Source organism: Takifugu flavidus, chromosome 6 (genome assembly GCF_003711565.1).
Source record: "Takifugu flavidus isolate HTHZ2018 chromosome 6, ASM371156v2, whole genome shotgun sequence".
NCBI lineage: Eukaryota > Metazoa > Chordata > Actinopteri > Tetraodontiformes > Tetraodontidae > Takifugu > Takifugu flavidus.
In genome coordinates, this window is record NC_079525.1 from 15398670 (window position 1) to 15421389 (window position 22720).

The following is a 22720-nucleotide window of genomic DNA, read 5'->3' on the forward strand; positions in this document are numbered from 1 at the left end:
CTCTAATTAATGATATTTGGACTCTGATAAGAACTCAGATGATAAGAGCTCTAATTAATGATATTTGGACTCCAATAAGAACTCTGATAAGAGCTCTAATTAATGTTATTTGGACTCCAATAAGAACTCTGATAAGAGCTCTAATTAATGATATTTGGACTCCAATAAGAACTCGGATGATAAGAGCTCTAATTAATGATATTTGGACTCCAATAAGAACTCTGATAAGAGCTCTAATTAATGATATTTGGACTGATAAGAACTCTGATAAGAGCTCTATTAATGATATTTGGACTCTGATAAGAACTCAGATGATAAGAGCTCTAATTAATGATATTTGGACTCCAATAAGAACTCGGATGATATGAGCACTGATTTAAGAGCTCTGGTGATAGTTCTGGTTAATCTAATCAGAGCACTGATAATAACAGCTCTGATCAGAGCTCTAATTAACCGAATTAGAACTGATGAGAGCTCTGATAAGAACTCTGATGATGATGGCTCTAATCTAATTAGTGCTATGATATTCAGAGCTCTAGCTGTTCTAATTAGAGCTCTGCCAATGGGAGCTCTCAGATTAAAGCTCTCTCTCTGCTCCGTCCCTGGTGTCCTCTCCCTGCAGGTGGGTCCCGCAGGGTCTCAGTTTGGACTCCTTGCTTGCCTGTTTGTTGAGCTCTTCCAAGCCTGGCAGATGCTGGAGAAGCCGTGGAAGGCCTTCCTGAAGCTCCTGGCCATCGTGCTCTTCCTGTTCCTCTGTGGCCTCCTGCCCTGGATCGATAACATCGCCCACATCTTTGGCTTCCTCAGCGGCCTGTTGCTGTCCTTCGCCTTCCTGCCATATCTCACCTTTGGAACGTCTGACATGTACCGAAAGCGAGTGCTGATAGCGCTTTGCTTGTTGGTCTTTATCGGACTCTTTTCTTCCCTCATTGTTTGGTTTTATATTTATCCAATTAACCTGCACTGGCTGGAGCACCTCACCTGTTTGCCTTTCACCAGCAAGTTCTGCGAGAAATATGACATCGACCACGACCTCGGCCATGTGGTGCACTAGCACGGGCCCGCTGGGCCCGGCTCACCAGGTGGGCCCGGCTCACCAGGTGGGCCCGGCTCACCGCGTGGGCCCGGCTCACCAGGTGGCCCGGCTCACCAGGTGGGCCAGGCTCACCACGTGGGCCCGGCTCACCGCGTGGGCCCGGCTCACCAGGTGGGCCGGCTCACCGCGTGGGCCCGGCTCACCGCGTGGGCCCGCTGGGCCCGGATCACCAGGTGGGCCCGGATCACCCCGTGGGCCCGGCTCACCGCGTGGGCCCGCTGGGCCCGGATCACCAGGTGGGCCCGGATCACCCCGTGGGCCCGGCTCACCCCGTGGGCCCGGCTCACCGCGTGGGCCCGCTGGGCCCGGCTCACCAGGTGGGCCCGGCTCACCAGTCCAGTCAGATGGAAATCAGATCCTTCTCTGTTGCCCTTGTTTTTTAGCACATTAGCAAAGCGTGCTAGCGTCATTTTACATGCTAGCGTCATTTTACATGCTAGCGTCATTTTACATGCTAGCGTCATTTTACATGCTAACTTCAGGTAGGCAGGTGTGTGAAACTGGTTTATAAAACTGGTTTTCCTGACCAGAACCGCTGTGCTGCCTGAGATCAAACACTTGATGCTACTTTTATGAGTTTCTGGGCTCCTGAGCTCCTCTGGAGGTGAATCAGCTCAAACCCAAAAACCACCGGTGGCCTTAAACAGTCCTGACCGTCCCAGAAGGAGCTTCCAGACCAAACCGAGGTGACACGTTCACATCCAGCTCGTGCAGTCGTGGCCCGGTGGTGCCCACACCGGTCCATCCTGGTGGAGGAGACCCGTCACAAGGAGACCCGTTTTTGTTACGTTCAAGCATTTGAGCTCCAGTGAGAAGAAAATGGAATAACGATTTATTAAAATGTCGTGTACCAAAGCCAAAATATATTTTAGACTGTTGTTTCTATGGAGAACTGGCCTCAGGTTCTTCTGGGTTCTGCTCAGGTTCCTCTGGGTTCTGCTGTTGTTGCCCCCCTGTTGCCTTCTGAAGAGCAGTGGACCTCATCAGAACATCTGCTCCGGGACCAAAGACCTTCCTCTTCCTCTGGACTCTTTTAGTCGTGTTCTGGTCCAACTTTGTCTCTAAGCTCCAAATTAAAGTCATTCTCAGGATGTTGCTGCTGTGACTTGATGTTTGTCCTGAAACCTTTTCATGACATCAAAGCCTTTACATGAAAGAACCTTTTGGGCTCAGCTGAACTCTTACAGGAGCGGGTGCTGGATCATGGTTCCGGTTGGTTGTGCAGGGCTGGAACTGAACAAGATGCAGGTCAAACGTGTCGGAAAACACACTTGAACTTTACTCATTTTATTAAAAATCTCTTTATTCTAGACCAGCAGGCAGAGACGGTGAACGGAGGAACTGGATGATTCAAGAGGGACGTGTCTGGATCCTGGTTTTGGGTTTTTTATGAAGGAAGTGACCTGAGAAAGGCCAGGCGATGTCCCAGTTCCTCCGTTTGAAAGTCATTTCTATCCTAATTGTGTGGGACACAGAACCCTTCCAAGAGGAAGGCAAAGGTGGCGTTCGGGAGCAGGAACGTTGCTCTTTGATCCTGCTGCCGTGACCTTCATCCCGAGGCTCCGGGCTCCTTCCCGCAGACTCGGTCGCGCTGACGTCGAACGCCGCTGCTCCTCCACCACCTTCAGGGCTGCGCCGGGGTCTCCTGACCCGGTCTGAGAGGCGGAGCAGCTCCAGGAACTTTCATCCGTCCGTCCTCAACAGCCACTGTTGCGCCGCATGAAGGCGTGGCCTCGGACCGGGTAGAACATCTCGATGAAGGTCAGGGGCCCCACTGTGATCTCACTGGGGCCCTGCGCCTTGAAACCAGACTTCTGGTAAAAGGGAACCAGGAACTCTTCGCACATGAGGACGGCTCGGCGCACGCACGGCAGGCAGCGGAGGTACTGCAGGTAGCGCCACATCAGGATGGAGCCTTTGCCCTGCTGGCGGAAGGTCCTGTGGACGGCCAGCACGTGGACGTGCACCGTGGTCCCGTGAGGTTTGTGGAGGGTGAGGGCGTCCTGGGAAAACAAGCATGTCGCGTTTACATGGAGCACCTTCAGCAGGGTCTCAGCCCCAGCTCGGGGTTCTCACCAGGGTCAGCCGCTCTCTGTCCCACAGGGAACCGATGATGAAGGCCACCAGCCGGCCCTCTTCGAACCAGCCCAGGGAGAGCTCCGGGCACAGGGTGAGGAAGTGCCGCACCTCGTCCAGGTGGAGAGGACATTCCCCGGACACGGAGATGAAGGCTGCGCGGAGGAAAAACGTCTTGAGCCTGGACAAACTCCCCGACACGGACCATGTTGGCCCCGGTCTGTCTTAAACGGACCTCCCCGGGAGGAGGCTTAAAGCACGAACTGACCTTCTCTCTCGATCTCGAACACGCTGATGGCATCTTCGGGGCTGAGGGAGCGGAACTCGCTGGCTGGGAGCGTGTGTCTGCGGCCCTGGGGCCCCGGGGAGCGCAGGCAGGGCGGCCTGAGGAACGGGGCCGCGCTCACCACCGACATGAGCGCGGAGCTGCGGGTCAGTGCTCGTTCAGGTGAGGAGGAGGAGGAGGAGGAGGAGGAGGAGGTGCGGCCGGTCCCTGCTCCTCTTCTGTCCCACGGCTCTGCCCCGAGGGCTGAGCTGCGCCGGTACTTATAGCCTCTGGTCCGGTTGGACTCTAATCCTGAAGCTGGATGACCCCCAGAGGAACGTGGACTTGCACAGGCGGGCTCAGAAGAATGAACTTTCCACCGTCAGGGCAGATTTGGATTTTACTAATCACGTGCAGCTCCTTTATGGCGGAGACTTTATTTGGGGGCCACCGATCGGCCCTTAATTCGGTTTATTGGGTTCGTTCCGCGACCTTTGCTGCAAAGGTCGCGATCATTTCCCCTCAATCTGTAAAAGGATTACGGGATCTAGGAGTTGGTCACCTGACCTGCCGGGTGCCGAATACACTGGAAATAACTGTTCAGACTGTAGACGATTCCAATAGAAAGTTTAACCTTTTTTACACACTTATGAACAACAATCTCTGCGGTGTGATTTACACAACCGCGTGCTTCTTTACCATGTCTGAATAACTCAATCAGAACATTTAACAGTTTTATAATTTTATAAAACACCCGCATATGTAAGAGGTTGCATCCTGTTGGTTGAAATGAGTAAAATAAGTGACTTAATTCAGATTTATTAACGTTTATTCAGCGTTCTGCGCCGGCGCCACCTAGTGGACAAACGCGGCAGCGCAAAATGACGCAGCGCTGCGCCGGGGAGCTGACGTCACACATTCCCGCACCGACGTGGGCACGTGCGCTCCGCGTTTCCGAGTGTTTTTTTAAGTGTGCCGTCATCGCCGAGCTCCCGCATCGCCCCCCGACAACGACAGAGATGGCGGAGCCCGTGAACGCCGATGCGGTGGCCGCGACCCCGGGCCCGTCTCCTGCGGCCAGCCCGGGCTCCGAGCCGCCGTCCTCGGCTCTGTCTCCGACCGCCGACGGCTCGCAGCGCCTGTTCTTCTCCCACGACCTGGTCTCCGGCCGGTACCGGGGCTCGGTCCGGTTTGGCCTCGTACGAATGATCCATGGAGAAGAAGACTTTAACTCGGACTCGGATCTCGACGATGGAGGAGGGAGAGGAGGCGGCGGAGGGGGAGGAGGAGGAGGAGGAGGAGGACGGGTCCAGTGTGGTTCCGACACTGAAAGCGCCGCGGACACTCCGAGTCGGCCTCTGGTTCGGGGGTTTGTGCGCGTCCAGTGGTACCCCGAAGGAGGAAAACAGGACATCAGGGAGACAAAGGTACCAGCTAGGTGTCTACTCGGACCGGGCTTTTCATGTCGCACAGCACCGGGACCGCGGTGCTGCTCCGCCGGGTAAAGTGATGGATGTGCAGGGTTGTGAGGAACCAGAACCAGGGTCCGCCGAATGGACCTGCCCTCTGCCGATCCAACCTGGATCCTGGCTGGCTAACGGGCTAGCTGGCACATGAAGCTAACAGAGTAGCATGTAGCGCCGCGCCAGTCAGCTGGTCCCGGCAGCAGCAGCCTCTAAAGACGGAATAATTAATCAATCAATCAATCAATTAATTAATGAGAATGATGATGAGGATCTTCGGTACTTTCCTCTGTGCTGCTGTGGGCCCAGCTTTAACAGCCATCCCAGGATATATGGATTAGCTCATCCTGGGCTCTGGTTCTGGGCGTGACTGAGCCCAGCACAGCAGTGTGACAGGTGATGCGCACGGGGGCTGTGCGTGTGCGTGTGCGTGATCATTACACGGAGATGATGTTTCATATTACAATACAATGATCAACTGTGTGGTTAGGTCCAGTTTGGGAACATTTAGGGTCGCTGAGCTGAAGCTAGTTGGGATCTGTGGGACCGTGAAGCGTCTCTGGGGTGACCCGGACCACCAGGACACCTGTGGAACCAGGCTGCAGTCTCTGGGGTGACCCGGACCACCAGGACACCTGTGGAACCAGGCTGCAGTCTCTGGGGTGACCCGGACCACCAGGACACCTGTGGAACCAGGCTGCAGCCCGTTCACCTGCTCCCTGTTTCGTGCGCTGTCTCCAGGCAGATTAGTGCAGATCCCTGAGCCAGCGCCTGTTTCTGGGGTTCTGATGGAAGGTCGGCTCAGCTTTGGACCACATTGGTCTGGAAGCTGCTGGGAGGGGGGACGTGTGTGTGTGGGGGGGGCGCTGAGGCCTTTTTGTGCTTCCCAGTGAAATGAGTAAAGTTCTAGTCGACCCACCATTCAACGTTCAACGTGTGCGACAACAATCGTGCAGTAACACAAAGAGCGTGAACGTTAGCGTTAGCATTAGCGTTAGCGTTAGCGTTAGCGAGGATGAACAGAGAAGCTCAATGCTGCGCAGCGCTCTGGGATCCTGAATCCAGATTCAGATCATTGGGATCTTTTCCTGCGCTACACACACACACACACACACACCACACACACACTGTGTTGTGTGCCACTGTTTTGTTGTGTCATGATTCCAGTCTCTTTCTGGATGTGCCGACTCTCTGTCCCCTTGCACTTGCTGGTGTGTTCAGGTGGTCCAGGGTTCTGGTGTGGAACCGGACTCCAGCAGGACCCACAGGACTCCTCCAGCAGGTCCAGGAGCAATAATGAGTGTGACAGCTTCTATTTCCTGCTGCAGCAGATCAATGGGACCACATGGATCCTCTCCTCTGCAGGAGCCTCGGCCCCGGGCCCTCAGAGCCGGGCCCTCAGAGCTGGAGCCCTCAGAGCTGGAGCCCTCAGAGCTGGGCCCTCGGAGCCGGGCCCTCAGAGGCGGGCCCTCAGAGCTGGAGCCCTCAGAGCTGGAGCCCTCAGAGCTGGAGCCCTCAGAGCTGGAGCCCTCGGCCCCGGGCCCTCAGAGCTGGGCCCTCGGCCCCGGGCCCTCAGAGCTGGGCCCTCGGCCCCGGGCCCTCAGAGCCGGAGCCCTCAGAGCCGGAGCCCTCAGAGCCGGAGCCCTCAGAGCTGGCCCTCGGAGCCGGGCCCTCAGAGGCGGGCCCTCAGAGCTGGAGCCCTCAGAGGCGGGCCCTCAGAGCTGGAGCCCTCAGAGCTGGAGCCCTCAGAGCTGGAGCCCTCGGCCCCGGCCCTCAGAGCCGGCCCTCAGAGCTGGAGCCCTCAGAGCTGGAGCCCTCAGAGCTGGGCCCTCGGAGCCGGGCCCTCAGAGGCGGGCCCTCAGAGCTGGAGCCCTCAGAGCTGGAGCCCTCAGAGCTGGAGCCTCAGAGCTGGAGCCCTCGGCCCCGGCCCTCAGAGCTGGGCCCTCGGCCCCGGGCCCTCAGAGCTGGGCCCTCGGCCCCGGGCCCTCAGAGCCGGAGCCCTCAGAGCCGGAGCCCTCAGAGCCGGAGCCCTCAGAGCTGGGCCCTCGGAGCCGGGCCCTCAGAGGCGGGCCCTCAGAGCTGGAGCCCTCAGAGGCGGGCCCTCAGAGCTGGAGCCCTCAGAGCTGGAGCCCTCAGAGCTGGAGCCCTCGGCCCCGGGCCCTCAGAGCCGGGCCCTCAGAGCTGGAGCCCTCAGAGCTGGAGCCCTCAGAGCTGGAGCCCTCAGAGCTGGGCCTTCGGCCCCGGGCCCTCAGAGCTGGGCCCTCGGAGCTGGAGCCCTCAGAGCTGGAGCCCTCAGAGCTGGGCCCTCGGCCCCGGGCCCTCAGAGCTGGGCCCTCGGCCCCGGCCCTCAGAGCCGGCCCTCAGAGCTGGAGCCCTCAGAGCTGGAGCCCTCAGAGCTGGGCCCTCGGCCCCGGGCCCTCAGAGCTGGGCCCTCGGCCCCGGGCCCTCAGAGCTGGGCCCTCGGCCCCGGGCCCTCAGTGCTGGGCGTTACTATAGCGCACAGTAAAATCTCACTGTTGGAATTAAAATCCAAAATATTCCAAATGATAAGTAACAATTTAGACAGAATATGGTGGACTTTGTGGTCCAAATACTGGATCTGGTCCAGACTGGATCTGGTCCAGACGTTAAGGCTGCGACCCACCACCGTTCCGCTCTTCTTGGCCCGACTCTCCTGGTTCTCCCGTCCACTCCAGAATTCCCAACGGAGGAGTGTTGGAAAATGTTGTTGACTCCATAATGGATCTGATCTCTGCTCTGCCCCTCACACACACTCACACACACACACACACTCGCTCACACACACACACTCACACACACACACACACACCACACACACACACTCACACACTCACACACTCACTCACACACACACTCACACACTCACTCACTCACCCACTCACACACTCACTCACACACTCACTCGCTCACACACACACACACTCACTCACTCACCCACTCACACACTCACACACTCACTCGCTCACACACACACACACACACACACTCACTCACTCACACACACACTCACTCACACACTCACTCACTCACTCACACACACACACACACACACCCAATTGAGAGCCAGCAGGCTCTGGTGTTGGATGACCAGGGTGAGGCATCGCCCCGCGTCCCTCTCTCAGGGTTTTTGGCCCCGCGGGTGCTTACAGGGGTCATCGGTGTATCAGGTCCAGCAGAACCGCTGCCAGAACCCTGATACGGTCCTGGACCACCAACACACCTGGACTTTAATTATTCCTGGAAAACTTCAGCGTTTAAACGAGGGATATTACTAGTCTCCGTTACTAGTCTCCGTTACTAGTTTCTGTTACTAGTCTCCGTTACTAGTCTCCGTTACTAGTCTCCGTTACTAGTCGCCGTTACTAGTCTCTGTTACTAGTTTCCGTTACTAGTCTCTGTGACTAGTCTCTATTACTAGTCCCTATTGTTAGTCTCTGTTACTAGTCTCTGTTACTAGTCTCTGTTACTAGTCCCTATTGTTCGTCTCTGTTACTAGTCCCTATTGTTAGTCTCTGTGACTAGTCTCTGTGACTAGTCTCTATACTAGTCTCTGTTACTAGTCCCTATTGTTAGTCTGTGTGACTAGTCTCTGTTACTAGTCTCTATTGTTAGTCTCTGTGACTAGTCTCTATTACTAGTCTCCGTTACTAGTCTCTGTTACTAGTCCCTATTGTTAGTCTCTGTGACTAGTCTCTATTACTAGTCTCCATTACTAGTCTCTGTTACTAGTCCCTATTGTTAGTCTCTGTTACTAGTCTCTGTTACTAGTCTCTATTACTAGTCTCTGTGACTAGTCTCTGTGACTAGTCTCTATTGTTAGTCTCTATTGTTAGTCTCTGTGACTAGTCTCTGTGACTAGTCTCTATTACTAGTCTCTGTTACTAGTCCCTATTGTTAGTCTGTGTGACTAGTCTCTGTTACTAGTCTCTGTTACTAGTCTGTTACTAGTCTGTTACTAGTCTCTGTTACTAGTCTCTGTTACTAGTCTGTTACTAGTCCCTATTGTTAGTCTCTGTTACTAGTCCCTATTGTTAGTCTCTGTTACTAGTCTCTGTTACTAGTCTCTGTGACTAGTCTGTTACTAGTCTCTATTGTTAGTCTCTGTGACTAGTCTCTGTGACTAGTCTCTGTGACTAGTCTGTTACTAGTCTGTTACTAGTCTCTGTTACTAGTCTCTGTTACTAGTCTCCGTGACTAGTCTCCATTACTAGTCTCTATGTGTATAACATGCTTCACTTGCTCCTCTGATCCAGAAACACTCGTAGAGCTTTTTAACATCTTTTCCAGCTGAAACTTGAAGACCGCTCCATCGTGATCCGGGACATCGTGCGGCGGAACCACTCCAGCGTAAGAACCTTGGTGCTGCTCTGATTCTGCTGCGTGTTTGGCCGAGCTGCGCTCACGCCGGGCTTCTGCTCTTTAGGACAACCAGTGTGGGATTGTGACCAACATCGACATCGAGTGTGCGGTGAAACTGGTCGGAACCAACTGTGTGTTGTATCCAGTCAACAGCAAAGACCTGCAGCACATCTGGGTAGGAGCAGCGCCGCCCTGCTGGTCTGTAGCGGTGCTGGTGATTCTCCAGGGTGGGCTGGGTCCTAACCAGGCCTCCCTCTTCCTGTTGCAGTCCTTTATGTACGGGGACTACATCGCCTATGAATTCTGGCTGGGGAAGGTGTATGACCTGACCAACCACATCATCCTCAAGCTCTCCAACGGCGCCAGGTATGATGGTGGGGGTGGGGGTGGGGGGGGTGGTGCTTCAGGGGCCCTCAGCATCTCTGTCTCTGCTCAGGTGTTCTATGAGTGTGGAGGATGGGGCCAAGCTCTACGACGTCTGTCCCCATGTCAGTGACTCGGTAAGTAGCCACCCAGAACCTGCATCACCACGTTGGCACATACAGGAGCACATACAGGAGCACATACAGGAGCATCTACAGGAGCACCTACAGGAGCACCTACAGGAGCACATACAGGAGCACCTACAGGAGCACATACAGGAGCACATACAGGAGCACCTACAGGAGCACATACAGGAGCACCTACAGAGCATCTACAGGAGCACCTACAGGAGCATCTACAGGAGCACATACAGGAGCACATACAGGAGCACCTACAGGAGCACATACAGGAGCATCTACAGGAGCACCTACAGGAGCACCTACAGGAGCACATACAGGAGCACCTACAGGAGCACATACAGGAGCACATACAGGAGCACCTACAGGAGCACATACAGGAGCATCTACAGGAGCACCTACAGGAGCACCTACAGGAGCACCTACAGGAGCACCTACAGGAGCACATACAGGAGCACCTACAGGAGCACATACAGGAGCACATACAGGAGCATCTACAGGAGCATCTACAGGAGCACCTACAGGAACACCTACAGGAACACCTACAGGAGCACCTACAGGAACACCTACAGGAGCACCTACAGAGCACCTACAGGAGCACCTACAGGAGCACCTACAGGGGCACATACAGGGGCACATACAGGAACATCTACAGGAGCACCTACAGGAGCACCTACAGGAGCACTACAGGGGCACATACAGGAGCACATACAGGAACATCTACAGGAACACATACAGGAGCATCTACAGGAGCACCTACAGGAGCATCTACAGGAACATCTACAGGAGCATCTACAGGAGCACCTACAGGAGCACATACAGGAACATCTACAGGAGCACCTACAGGAACATCTACAGGAGCACCTACAGGAGCACCTACAGGGGCACATACAGGAGCACCTACAGGAGCATCTACAGGAGCACCTACAGGAGCATCTACAGGGGCACATACAGGAGCACCTACAGAGCACCTACAGGAGCACATACAGGAGCACATACAGGAACACATACAGGAGCATCTACAGGAGCACCTACAGGAGCACCTACAGGAGCACATACAGGAGCACCTACAGGAGCACCTACAGGGGCACATACAGGAGCACCTACAGGAGCACCTACAGGAGCACCTACAGGAGCATCTACAGGAACACCTACAGGAGCACCTACAGGAGCATCTACAGGAGCACCTACAGGAGCACCTACAGGAGCACCTACAGGAGCACTACAGGGGCACATACAGGAACACCTACAGGAGCACCTACAGGAGCACCTACAGGAACACCTACAGGAGCACCTACAGGAACACCTACAGGAACACCTACAGGAGCACATACAGGAGCATCTACAGGAACACCTACAGGAGCACCTACAGGAACACCTACAGGAGCACCTACAGGAGCACCTACAGGAGCACCTACAGGAGCACAGGCTTTTTTAGGATTTTATGGTCATGTTGGAGGCACATTTGCTTTCTGAACCCACCATATTTAACGTTTTCTTTGACATATTTAACCTGCAGGATTCCTGTAGTTTAGGGTTAAAAGGATGTTGGCGCTGAAGGATTCGAGGCTTCCTATAAACGTTGGGTTTGCTTCTCTACCCAGGGCCTGTTCTTTGATGAAGCATATGGTTTCTACCCAGGCCAGGTCCTCATCGGCCCTGCAAAGGTCTTCTCTAATGTACAGTGGCTGTCGGGGGTCAAACCCGTCCTCAGCAGGAAGTGCAAGTTCAGAGTGGTCGTGGAGGAGGTATGTTGAGATCAGTTCTTCAGGTCAAGAGTCCTTCTCCTGAAGGTCAGCTGGTGCTTTTGTTCCTCTCAGGTGAAAGTGGTGGAGCTAAAAGTGACTTGGATCACCAAGAGCTACTCTCCTAAAGGTTCTGACAGTGTTTGTCCACCCCCGTCCAGCATCACCCAGGAGAACCTCTGCAGGTGAGCTGGTTACTGGTCTACTGTTGAGGATTCTTCCTGGGTTCTCCTCAGACTAACCCTAACCCTTCTCTGGACCCGGTCACCTCACTCATGCTGTGCTGTGCTGGTGGGTCAGGGTGAGGCGTTTAGGGTACTACGACCACACTCAGAGGCAGCTTGGAGAGAGGGCGCTGTATGTGTTTCCAGCTAAAGGGGACGCAACACGCATCACCTGTGAAGGACCCGAAGGCGTCCCTGTCCTGCCTGAAGACCCCGTGGCCAGAAAGGTAATGGAATGAGATCTGTGATGGTTCCGAGCATCTCAAGTGTTGCTGTTTACTGACTGTGTCTTGGTTACAGCTGAAAAGGATGTTCAAGAAGGACTTAGTCAAGAAGGCGGAGACTCTGGAAATGCAAGGTGAGTGGGGAGGCCGGCGTCAGGGAGGGGGGGTACCCTGGACCAGACCGCATCATCTTCTGCTGTGTCATTTCATCTCGTCACATCATGTTTCGTGGATTCCCTGGTTGGTTGAGACAGAGCTCAGATTGTCCTGAAGAGATTTTAGCAGCAAAAGAAAAGTGAAAGTTCTGTCGTCACAATCAGGTGAGCACAGATCGGAGCACTCGGAACCCTCTCATGCCAACAACGGTCCCGTGGCTTCCATCCAGAACTGCCCAGAGTCCCAGAGTGTTAACGAATGCTCGGCTGAACCTGGGGACCAGGACGCTGATGATGAGGCTGCAGAGGACACGGACGATACCAGGTGTGTTTGCTGATGGGCCTCAGCAGAGAGCTGCTTCTGCCCCTTTGAAGCAGGTCACCTCAGCTCTGGCTGCTGCCCTAACCCTAACCCTGTCCCTGACCCTGATCCTAGCCCTGACCCTAGCCCTAACCCTAGAGTTGTGAGTGGAGAGCTCTAGACAAGAAGCCCTTCACCTGCTCTGCTGCTGGAGAACCACCCAAGAGTCACAATCAGCTGGAGACTCAGTTCAGTGAGGAACCCTAGCCCTGATCCTAGCCCTGATCCTTACTCTAGCCCTGACCCTGATCCTAACCCTGACCCTAACTCTAGCCCTGACCCTGATCCTAACCCTAGCCCTGACCCTGATCCTAACCCTAACCCTAGCCCTGACCCTAGCCCCGACCCTAACCCTAGCCCTGACCCTAGCCCCGACCCTAACCCTAGCCCTGACCCTAGCCCCGACCCTAACTCTAGCCCTGACCCTGATCCTAGCCCTGACCCTAGCCCCGACCCTAACCCTAGCCCTGACCCTAGCCCCGACCCTAACCCTAGCCCTGACCCTAGCCCCGACCCTAACCCTAGCCCTGACCCTAGCCCTGATCCTGACCCTAGCCCTGACCTTAACCCTAACCCTGACCCTAGCCCCAACCCTAACCCTAGCCCTGACCCTAGCCCCGACCCTAACCCTAGCCCTGATTCTGACCCTGATACCATCTTTTACCAGGTAAACCAAAATGAAAGTCAAGGATAGATTTTTACCTAAACTCAAGTTGCAGACGTCAAAACAAACCTGGTGGTTTTCTAAGCTCCTTGTTAGGCTTTGTTCAGATGCGGTGAAGTGGTGATAACTAGATAACTAGCACTCTGGCCTGTTATAACTAGATAACGAGCTCTCTGGCCTGTTATAACTAGATAACGAGCTCTCTGGCCTGTTATAACTAGCACTCTGGCCTGTTCTAACTAGATAACTAGCACTCTGGCCTGTTCTAACTAGATAACTAGCACTCTGGCCTGTTATAACTAGATAACGAGCTCTCTGGCCTGTTATAACTAGATATGTTGCCTGTTATAACTAGATAACTAGCACTCTGGCCTGTTATAACTAGATAACGAGCTCTCTGGCCTGTTATAACTAGATAACGAGCTCTCTGGCCTGTTATAACTAGCACTCTGGCCTATTATAACTAGCACTCTGGCCAGTTATAACTAGATAACTAGCACTCTGGCTGTTATAACTAGCACTCTGGTCTGTTATAACTAGATAACTAGCACTCTGGCTGTTATAACTAGCACTCTGCCTGTTATAACTAGATAACGAGCTCTCTGGCCTGTTATAACTAGATATGTTGCCTGTTATAACTAGATAACTAGCACTCTGGCCTGTTATAACTAGCCCTCTGGTCTGTTATAACTAGATAACTAGCACTCTGGTCTGTTATAACTAGATAACTAGCACTCTGGCCTGTTATAACTAGATATGTTGCCTGTTATAACTAGATAACTAGCACTCTGGCCTGTTATAACTAGCACTCTGGCCTGTTATAACTAGATAACTAGCACTCTGGCTGTTATAACTAGATATGTTGCCTGTTATAACTAGATAACGAGCTCTCTGGCCTGTTATAACTAGATATGTTGCCTGTTATAACTAGATAACGAGCTCTCTGGCCTGTTCTAACTAGCACTCTGGCCTGTTATAACTAGCACTCTGGCCTGTTCTAACTAGATAATTAGCACTCTGGCCTGTTATAACTAGATATGTTGCCTGTTATAACTAGATAACTAGCACTCTGGCCTGTTATAACTAGCACTCTGGCCTGTTCTAACGAGATAACTATCCTCCAGATGAGACTTTTCTTCGTCTGCTGCTGCTTTACATTCATATTTCTCTCCAGTTGGATTTGGTTGCTTTGCCCTGGTGATGCTTGATCCCCTATCTGAACCGTCTATCTGCCCCTCTCTACCCATATCTGCCCCTCTCTACCCATATCTGCCCCTCTCTACCCATATCTGCCCTGCAGCTCTCTGACATCATCAGCCAGCTCCACGGCCTCTTCCCAGAGTGGAGGCCTGGCCGCCAACCGCAAGAAGAGCATCCCGCTCTCCATCCGCAACCTGAAGAGGAAGCACAAGAAGAAACGGACAAAGTTCTCCCGAGAGTTCAAACCTGGGGACCGGTGGGTGGAGAACGCTGCCCGTGCTTTAGCTCTGCGACCTTTGCTGCCCTTTGCCCCCAATATTTCCAAATGATTTCAGATGCTAACGTTTGTCCTCCCGTGACGGATCTGATCACGACTCAGGCACACTTACCTGCCCACTGCTAAATCAAGTTAAAAATGAGAAGGACATGACATGATCTGAACAATAACAGCAACAACGACGATGACAACAATCATAACAACAACAACGATGATAATAACAATGATGATGATAACAGCAATAACAACAATGATGATAAAACAATGATGATAACAGCAATAACAACAATGATGATAATAACGATGATGATAACAGCAATAACAGCAATGATAACAGCAATAACAGCAATGATGATAATAACAATGATGATGATAACAGCAATAACAACAATGATGATAAAACAATGATAACAGCAATAACAACAATGATGATAATAACGATGATGATAACACATAACAACACCATGATGATAACAACAATGATGATGATAACAGCAATAACAACAATGATGATAAAACAATGATAACAGCAATAACAACAATGATGATAATAACAATGATGATAACAGCAATAACAACAATGATAATAACACAATGATGATGATAACAGCAATAATAACAATGATAATAACAATGATGATGATAACAGCAATAATAACAATGATAATAACAATGATGATGATAACAGCAATAACAACAATGATGATAACAGCAATAACAACAATGATGATAATAACGATGATGATAACAGCAATAACAACAATGATGATAATAACAATGATGATAACAGCAATAACAACAATGATAATAACAATGATGATGATAACAGCAATAACAACAATGATAATACAATGATGATGATAACAGCAATAAAACCATGATGATAATAACAATGATGATAACAACAGCAATAATAACAATGATAATAACAATGATGATAACAGCAATAACAACAATGATGATGATAACAGCCATAATAACAATGATAATAATGATGATGATAACAGCAATAATAACAATGATAATAACAACAATGATGATGATAACAGCAATAATAACATGATAATAACAACAATGATGATGATAACAGCAATAACAACAATGATGATGATAACAGCAATAATAACAATGATAATAACAATGATGATGATAACAGCAATAACAACAATGATAATAACAACAATGATGATGATAACAGCCATAATAACAACAATGATGATGATAACAGCAATAACAACAATGATAATAACAACAATGATGATGATAACAGCCATAATAACAATGATAATAACAATGATGATGATGATAACAGCAATAATAACAATGATAATAACAACAGTGATGATGATAACAGCAATAATAACAATGATAATAACAACAATGATGATGATAACAGCAATAATAACAACAATGATGATGATAACAGCAATAATAACAGTGATAATAACAACAATGATGATGATAACAGCAATAACAGGAAGTATCCACATTAGCTTCCTCCTTAACAGAATGAAACGGACACTCAAACCCGGCTGCGGTCCCTTTCAGGCTCTGGTCAGCTGTGTCCTCTCAGAAAGCTTCTCTGACCCTCCTGCTCTGTCCAGTGTTGCCGTGGAGGTGGTGTCCACGAAGACCACGGCTGACGTGATGTGGAAGGACGGGCGCCTGGAGAGGAGCATCCGTTCAAACAGCCTCATCCCGGTCCAACACCTCGACACTCACGAGTTTTGTCCTGGAGACTTTGTGGTGGACAAACGACGTAAGAATCCCTGAAAGGCTGGGACATTTACTTCCATCCAAGTTTCAAATGTTGCTGGTTCCTGCAGGTGCCGTTGTGCTTTGTGTGCTTGTAGCTCAGGCCCTCCCGGACCCAGGCGTGTACGGTGTGATCCAGTCTGGAGACCATAAGGCCAGAACGTGTGTCGTCAAGTGGATGAAACTCAACTCGTCCAGCGACGACGTGGAGGTGCGTCTTTAAATGGGCTCTCCTGCAGTTCAGGGGCCGTTTCTAAACTGCTCTTGGTTCCGCTCCAGGTTCTGGGCACGGAGGAGGACGTCAGCGTCTACGACATCGCTGATCACCCAGATTTCCACTTCCGCACCAGTGACATTGTGATCCGAATATGGAACTCTGAGAATGGAGAGAATGACTGTGAAAATGAGGTGAGAGGAGCTGCTGCAGGTGCCTGTTGCTTCCCAGAGCCGCTCACGAGCAGGTGTGTGTGTTCCAACGTGCTGCGTCACTCTGTCCAACCGTGGCTGTTTGTTTGGCTCAGACCTCCGTTGGTCAGGTGTCCAGGGTGGATGTGAGCAGTAAGGTGGAGGTGGTGTGGGCGGACAACTCCATGACGATCGTCTTGCCCCAGGTCAGGCTTTCCTCCTGTTGCTCCGAATGTTGCGAGGGTGGTAGAGCGGCTGCTCCTGACCCTGTGGTACTGTTGCACGCAGCACCTCTACAGCGTGGAGTCGGAGATGGAGGAGACCGACTACGACTCTGTGGAGGAGACCAGCAGCGTCCTGTCCACCGAGGAGTGGGAAGACGAGAGCGACAGCTGGGAGAACGACAACGGCCTCGCCACTGAAGACGACTGCCACGCCAACGGCGCCGATGCCACGGACGCAGCCACCTCCAACCCCAGCCCCGCCCCCTCCGCTGTGTTTATCATCCCTCCCCAAGAGGGCACCAAAGCTGGGGTCACCAGTCCACCCAGAGGAGGTTCTGGAGAAGCCTGGGAGGTGTCTGCTGCCAGTCCTTCTGGAGGAGGTGCACATCACCCACACGCTATCATCACTGTCGGTCTGGTGCTGCTGAACGGTACCGGTACTCTGGTACCGAACGAGGGCAGACCCCAGATCAGGCTCCTGTTGTCTTTAGGTGCTAATGTGGAGCCAGAAATGTCAGTCTGAGGGTTTGTTGAGGTGACCCAGCGAGGTTTAGATGTTTGTGTGGGCCGGGACAGATGTTCTTCTGTTTCTTCACTCAGCTGGATTTATGTTCCCTTCAGGGCTTTTCTGTTCCAGCTTCCATCCATCATCACTAACAAACATCTCAGCGGCGTCTTCAGGCCTGCGTCCACAGACTGAGATTCTTTTTGCTTACCGTAGGAACGGTAAACGGAGCCGAGAAGGCCAGTAAAGATAATTCCTCTCGGGGCTTCCGGGAGTTAAAAGAGGCGTTGAAGATCCTGGAGAGCCTGAAAAACATGACTGTTGAGCAGCTCTGGACCGGCGGCTCTCCAACGTCCCCCACCTCTGCCGAACCTGCTTCCACCACTCAGGCGCCACCTGCTGGTGCAGCTGCAGGTGCTGAGAAACCCACAAAGGAGAAACGCTTCTTAGATGATATCAAGAAACTGCAGGAGAACCTGAGGAAGACGCTGGACAACGTGGCTATCGTGGAGGAGGAGAAGATGGAGGCTGTGGTCGGGGCTGGGGGCAGTGCACAAGTGCCAGAAGTAGGTTCCTTTGCTTGGACTTCACCCTTGAGCTGTCCTGTCTCATGGACGCTGTTGCTGTGTTCAGGCCGAGCGAGCTGGCGAGGAGAAGCCCCCACAGGAGCCACAGACCCCAGTGAGTGGACCAGAGTGGCCCAGCGACACTCTGAGTGACACGCCTGTACTGTGCCAGCAGACTGGAGGGAAGCCCGGAGTCACCTTCACCAGCGCCAAGGGCGAGGTCTTCTCTGTGCTGGAGTGGGCGCCAGGTGAGCGCCTCAGCCGTCCTCGCTCGCCTCGTCCAGACCCACTCACTATTCCCACTATTCCCATTATTCACCGTCGGCCTGCTTTCTGTTCTAGACACACACTCCTTCAAGAAGATGGAATTCCAGCCTGCAGAGGCCAAGAAGTTTTTCAGCACAGTGAGGAAGGAGATGGCTTTGCTGGCTACGTCCCTCCCAGATGGCATCATGGTGAAGACCTTTGAGGATCGGATGGTGGGTGTGTTGCTGACCCCGGAGTCATGTGACCTCCAGGAAAGGTCAGTCCGAGCATTCTTCTAAGCACTTCTTGGCTCTGTGTCCACCAGGACCTGTTCTCCGCGCTGATCAAAGGCCCGACACGTACTCCCTACGAGGACGGACTCTTCCTGTTTGACATCCAGCTGCCCAACATCTATCCGGCCGCGCCCCCTCTGTTCCGTTACCTGTCCCAGTGCAGCGGGCGCCTCAACCCCAACTTGTATGATAATGGGAAGGTCTGCGTCAGCCTGCTGGGCACCTGGATCGGCAAGGTGGGGGTTTAATCACCATTGATCCAGGAACCACATTCGTTTGTAGTGAAGTGGGACGCCATCTTCATCAGGTCCGGGTGCTTGTTGCTAAAGTAACGCAGAAATCTGCTCAGAACCTTTGACTTTCTGAGCCACGGCTGCAGGAAGCCCTGGTTTTAAAATGGTTCTTCTCAATTAAGACAAAAGGTCAAAAGGTTATTTTCAACTTTAGGTACACGAAAGTCGTCCAATACTTTTGAATCCCGATTATTTTAAATAATTCCCCTAAAACTGTCGTATTTGTGACTGTTGTTGGTGAGCACAGGGCACCGAGAGGTGGACCAGTAAATCCAGTCTGCTGCAAGTCCTGATCTCCATCCAAGGTGAGCACGCACAGACAGATGTGCCTCATGTCATACGTGATGTAGCGTCCAGCCTGCTGATGGCGTCCCTCCGCAGGGCTGATTCTGGTCAACGAACCCTACTATAACGAGGCGGGCTTCGACAGCGACCGGGGGCTGCAGGAAGGTTACGAGAACAGCCGCTGCTACAACGAGATGGCGCTGATCAAGATGGTTCAGTCCATGACGCAGCTCCTGCAGAACCCCGTGGAGGTCTTCAAACAGGAGATTCAGGAGCACTTTGCTGTGAGCGGCTGGAGGCTCCTCCACCGGCTGGAGGCCTGGCTGGAGCTGAACGAGGCTGCAGAGAAGGGCCAGGCAGCGCACGCCTCCGCCAGGGCGCCGCAGCCCAAGGCCTCGCCGCTGGAGTCTGCCGATCATCCCGGGGGGGCCCTGGCCCACAGCAGCCCCAGTAAGCCCAGGGACGAGGTGTCCGGCCCTGGAGTTCCCAGCATCATTGAAGAGGAGCTGGAGGACTCTGGGTTGAGCCCGTCCACCACGGCAGCTCAGCAGCAGGAGCTGAGCCACAGCTCCGACGGTGACAGCAGCCCGAGCAACGCCTCGCTGGGGGGCGAGGCCCGGAGTGGGGGCGCGGCCCCAGACTCTGCCGCCCGATGCGCCGCCTCCGAGGCAGTTTCAGCTGTGGCCGGTGGGGTGACGGGCGCCACGGGGAGCCAGCCCGCGGTGCGACCAAAGAAACGGAGAAAGAGCTACCGGAGCTTCCTGCCAGAGGGCGGCGGCTACCCCGACATCGGCTTCCCACTGTTCCCGGTGTCCAAGGGGTTTGTGAAGAGCGTTGGAAGCGTTCTGCAGCAGTACCGAGCCGCGCTGGCCGCCGCTGGCGTCGCTGAGCGTACAGAGTAAGTGCCTCCTCGCCGTCCCCACACGTCTCTGCACTGGCCCCCCCCCCCTCCTCCTTTCCATACAAGTTTCCCAACGGTTGGTGACCTCTTCCTCGGAGAGTCTGGAGTCCATCGGGACCTGCACTGTGTCCCCAATACTGCCTGCCTTTTTAAACTTTTCACGCCATTCCCGAGGCTGCTCCCGATTCCCTGAGCTGGTTTGGCCTTTAACCCCCGTAACAATGGAGCAGGTCCGGCTGAGAGGACGGCGGCTCTGCTCTGGATGGGAATTCCTGATCTTTTTGTGCTCCTCAGTGTTTCTGCAGATGAGTGTGATGATAAATGGGCGGAGCTCACATCTGCAGCACTCTCACTTAAGGACTTGAGGTTCGGATCAGTGCCACCCCCCCCCCCCCCCCCCCCCCCCCCCCCCCGGACTCCCCCCCCCCCCCTCCTGGATGTGCTGGATGAGCTCTCTGATGAAAACCATCGAACTGGCGCTGCTTTTGATTCTGAGGTTCCAGCAGGTTGTAGCACCGTCCTGCACTACAACAGACGGAGGGACGATCTGCTGTTGGACCGGGGCCACGTGGCTGAGCGGGACGGCTTTGATCACTGCTGAGATGCTTCCAGAACAAATGTCCAGAACAAAATCCCAAATATTGAAGCAGAACTTGCTGAATGTTGAAGAAACTGCCAAACATAGCAGCTTTTCCACTCCCCACTGCACATGCTGGTGTTCTCCTTTGCCAATCACTCGCACTGCATCCCATAGAGAGCAGCAGGTGACAGTTTACATAGGTGGGCGTGGCCAGGGCGTGGCCACCCTCCAATATGGTGTTTCGGCCGACCCCACGGCTCCGATGCCCCGGCCCACGTTGTGCTTCTGATGCTAGCAAACATCCATTCCATCTCCTCGGGTGGCCTTCCGTGGATCACGCGGCACCACCGTGTCCAGACTGATCATTCCAAACACTCACGATGGCGCCGCTGACCCCCCGACAGGTCGCTCATAGCAGGACGTGCAGCTCGTGTCACCGACTCTGACAGGAGTCTCTGTTTACATCTTTCGGAGAGCGGCGTTCTCTTAGTAACGAGCCGACGCGCTCGCCTGCTGCTACTCCGCCGTGGGATGAAGGAGGCAGCGAGGCCGGATTGTTTGTCTCAGATGGGATGTTCTGGATGAGGGTGATCTGAGGGGCTCGGTCTTCCTGGCTGGGGTGTTGCTGCCCTTCCTGCCCCGTTAGTGTTGTAGCCTCGTCTCCCACTCGTCTCCCTCATGCTGCTGCGGCGGGTCAGAGGTCACCTCCTCCTTCCTGAGGGTCCTGTTGGAAGAGGCGGTGCAGACGTGGAGCTTGGCTGGAGGTGACTTCATCCCTTTTCTTTTCTTTTCTTTTTTTTGCAAAGGTTGCTGCAAGAGAAAAATGTGAAACGATCAAATATCAGTCAGGAACGACGTGCACCACGCTGTATAAACTCCAGATTATTAATATTATTAATTTTACAGCCAAAGCATGTAACATGTTGCTTTAAGCCTTTTAATTGGGCGACACACAAGACTTGACTGTACGATGTCTACATTTCCACAGTGGCCTGTTTATTGATATATATATTAAAAATAAAGTTCTGATTTGTAGCCTGACTCCTGCGTCCAGTGTCACCTGAATATACGACGTTTATGTTGAGCACAACCTAAAGAGTCGAGAAGATGATGGTGATGATGATGATGATGATGATGGTGGTGATGAAGATGGTGGTGATGATGGTGGTGATGAAGATGGTGGTGGTGGTGATGATGGTGATGGTGGTGATGAAGATGGTGGTGATGAAGATGCAGCCATAACAGCCGCAGATATTATAATATTATACGGATGGACGTATAAAGTCGAAACCGCCGATTTCCACTTCTGGCCACAAGGCGGCAGCAAAGCCAAAGCAACTGCAGGACGTTTTGGAACAAAATGCTTAAATTAAAAATCAAGTGCATCATTCAATAATTAGTTAAATGCCTAATTAATTAATTATGATTGTAATTGAACACATACATGCATTATTAAATGTGTCACTAATTAGTTAAAATTATTCATTCAAAAATGTGTCATTAATTGTTTGAAATGATCAAAAACAAAACTAATTTTATCTAAAAACATATACTGTATATTTTCCTTATTTAATGAACGATTTCATGGTCCTATGTTGCAATACAGAATCTGTCACCCATCAAAAGCTACCAGAGACCTGGTGTGATCCACTGCCTGCTGGGGTCTCGACCCACCGTGGGATTATATGAAAGTTGGTTCTGGTGAGGACGGTTGTTTGTCTGGTTCTTTCACTGCTGCTGAGCAACAACTGTCCACCACTGTTGGACATTTCAGAAGCTGCAGGAACAGAGGACCCGAACCCTGGAACAGTTCAGCCAGTGATTAACCTGCCAGGGCTTCTGTGCACCTGAGCCTGCAGTGGACCCTGGCCCACTTCTTCCATGGCCGGAACAGCCATCAGGTCTGTAGCTAAGTGGGACTGGTAGGTGGGCAGCACACGGACAACGCCTCCCTTCTTCAGCACCACCCAGTCTGGGGACAGGGGCTGGTCCACAGGGACTCTGGCGGACCAGTGATTGATTTGTGGACATGTGGGG

The 22720-nt window shown here is 52.6% G+C and overlaps 3 protein-coding genes across 14 annotated transcripts in view; 2 read left to right on the forward strand and 1 right to left on the reverse strand.

Annotated features, from left to right (window-relative positions):
* The window catches only part of LOC130527288 (inactive rhomboid protein 2-like), an 18089-nt gene extending 15902 nt beyond the window's left edge, over positions 1-2187 (forward strand). For 2 of the 12 annotated variants that reach the window (XM_057035612.1, XM_057035625.1), the window contains exons 19-21: positions 623-1118; positions 1154-1519; positions 1587-2187. In XM_057035612.1, coding sequence (XP_056891592.1) covers positions 623-1054 — 432 coding nt within the window. In that variant the 3' untranslated portion in view covers positions 1055-1118; positions 1154-1519; positions 1587-2187. The remainder of the gene's footprint in view (positions 1-622; positions 1119-1153; positions 1520-1586) is intronic. The other 10 variants (XM_057035623.1, XM_057035617.1, XM_057035618.1 and 7 more) reach the window with 10 other exon arrangements.
* aanat1 (arylalkylamine N-acetyltransferase 1) lies at positions 1906-3875 on the reverse strand. The gene is made up of 3 exons (XM_057035750.1): positions 3441-3875; positions 3173-3327; positions 1906-3099 (listed from the first exon to the last, which is right to left on the reverse strand). Exons 1-3 carry the CDS (start codon positions 3586-3588, stop codon positions 2794-2796), a joined length of 609 nt encoding a protein of 202 aa, XP_056891730.1. The 5' UTR covers positions 3589-3875; the 3' UTR covers positions 1906-2793.
* A 38-nt stretch (positions 3876-3913) lies between these two features.
* ube2o (ubiquitin-conjugating enzyme E2O) lies at positions 3914-21724 on the forward strand. Its single transcript, XM_057035598.1, has 22 exons — positions 3914-4864; positions 9209-9268; positions 9345-9455; positions 9549-9646; positions 9717-9780; positions 11385-11528; positions 11601-11710; positions 11826-11976; positions 12050-12107; positions 12294-12453; positions 14454-14609; positions 16235-16389; positions 16484-16596; positions 16665-16793; positions 16907-16996; positions 17079-17394; positions 17736-18085; positions 18153-18333; positions 18428-18564; positions 18657-18860; positions 19165-19222; positions 19299-21724. Exons 1-22 carry the CDS (start codon positions 4319-4321, stop codon positions 20102-20104), a joined length of 4197 nt encoding a protein of 1398 aa, XP_056891578.1. The 5' UTR covers positions 3914-4318; the 3' UTR covers positions 20105-21724.
* The last annotated feature ends 996 nt before the right edge of the window (positions 21725-22720 follow it).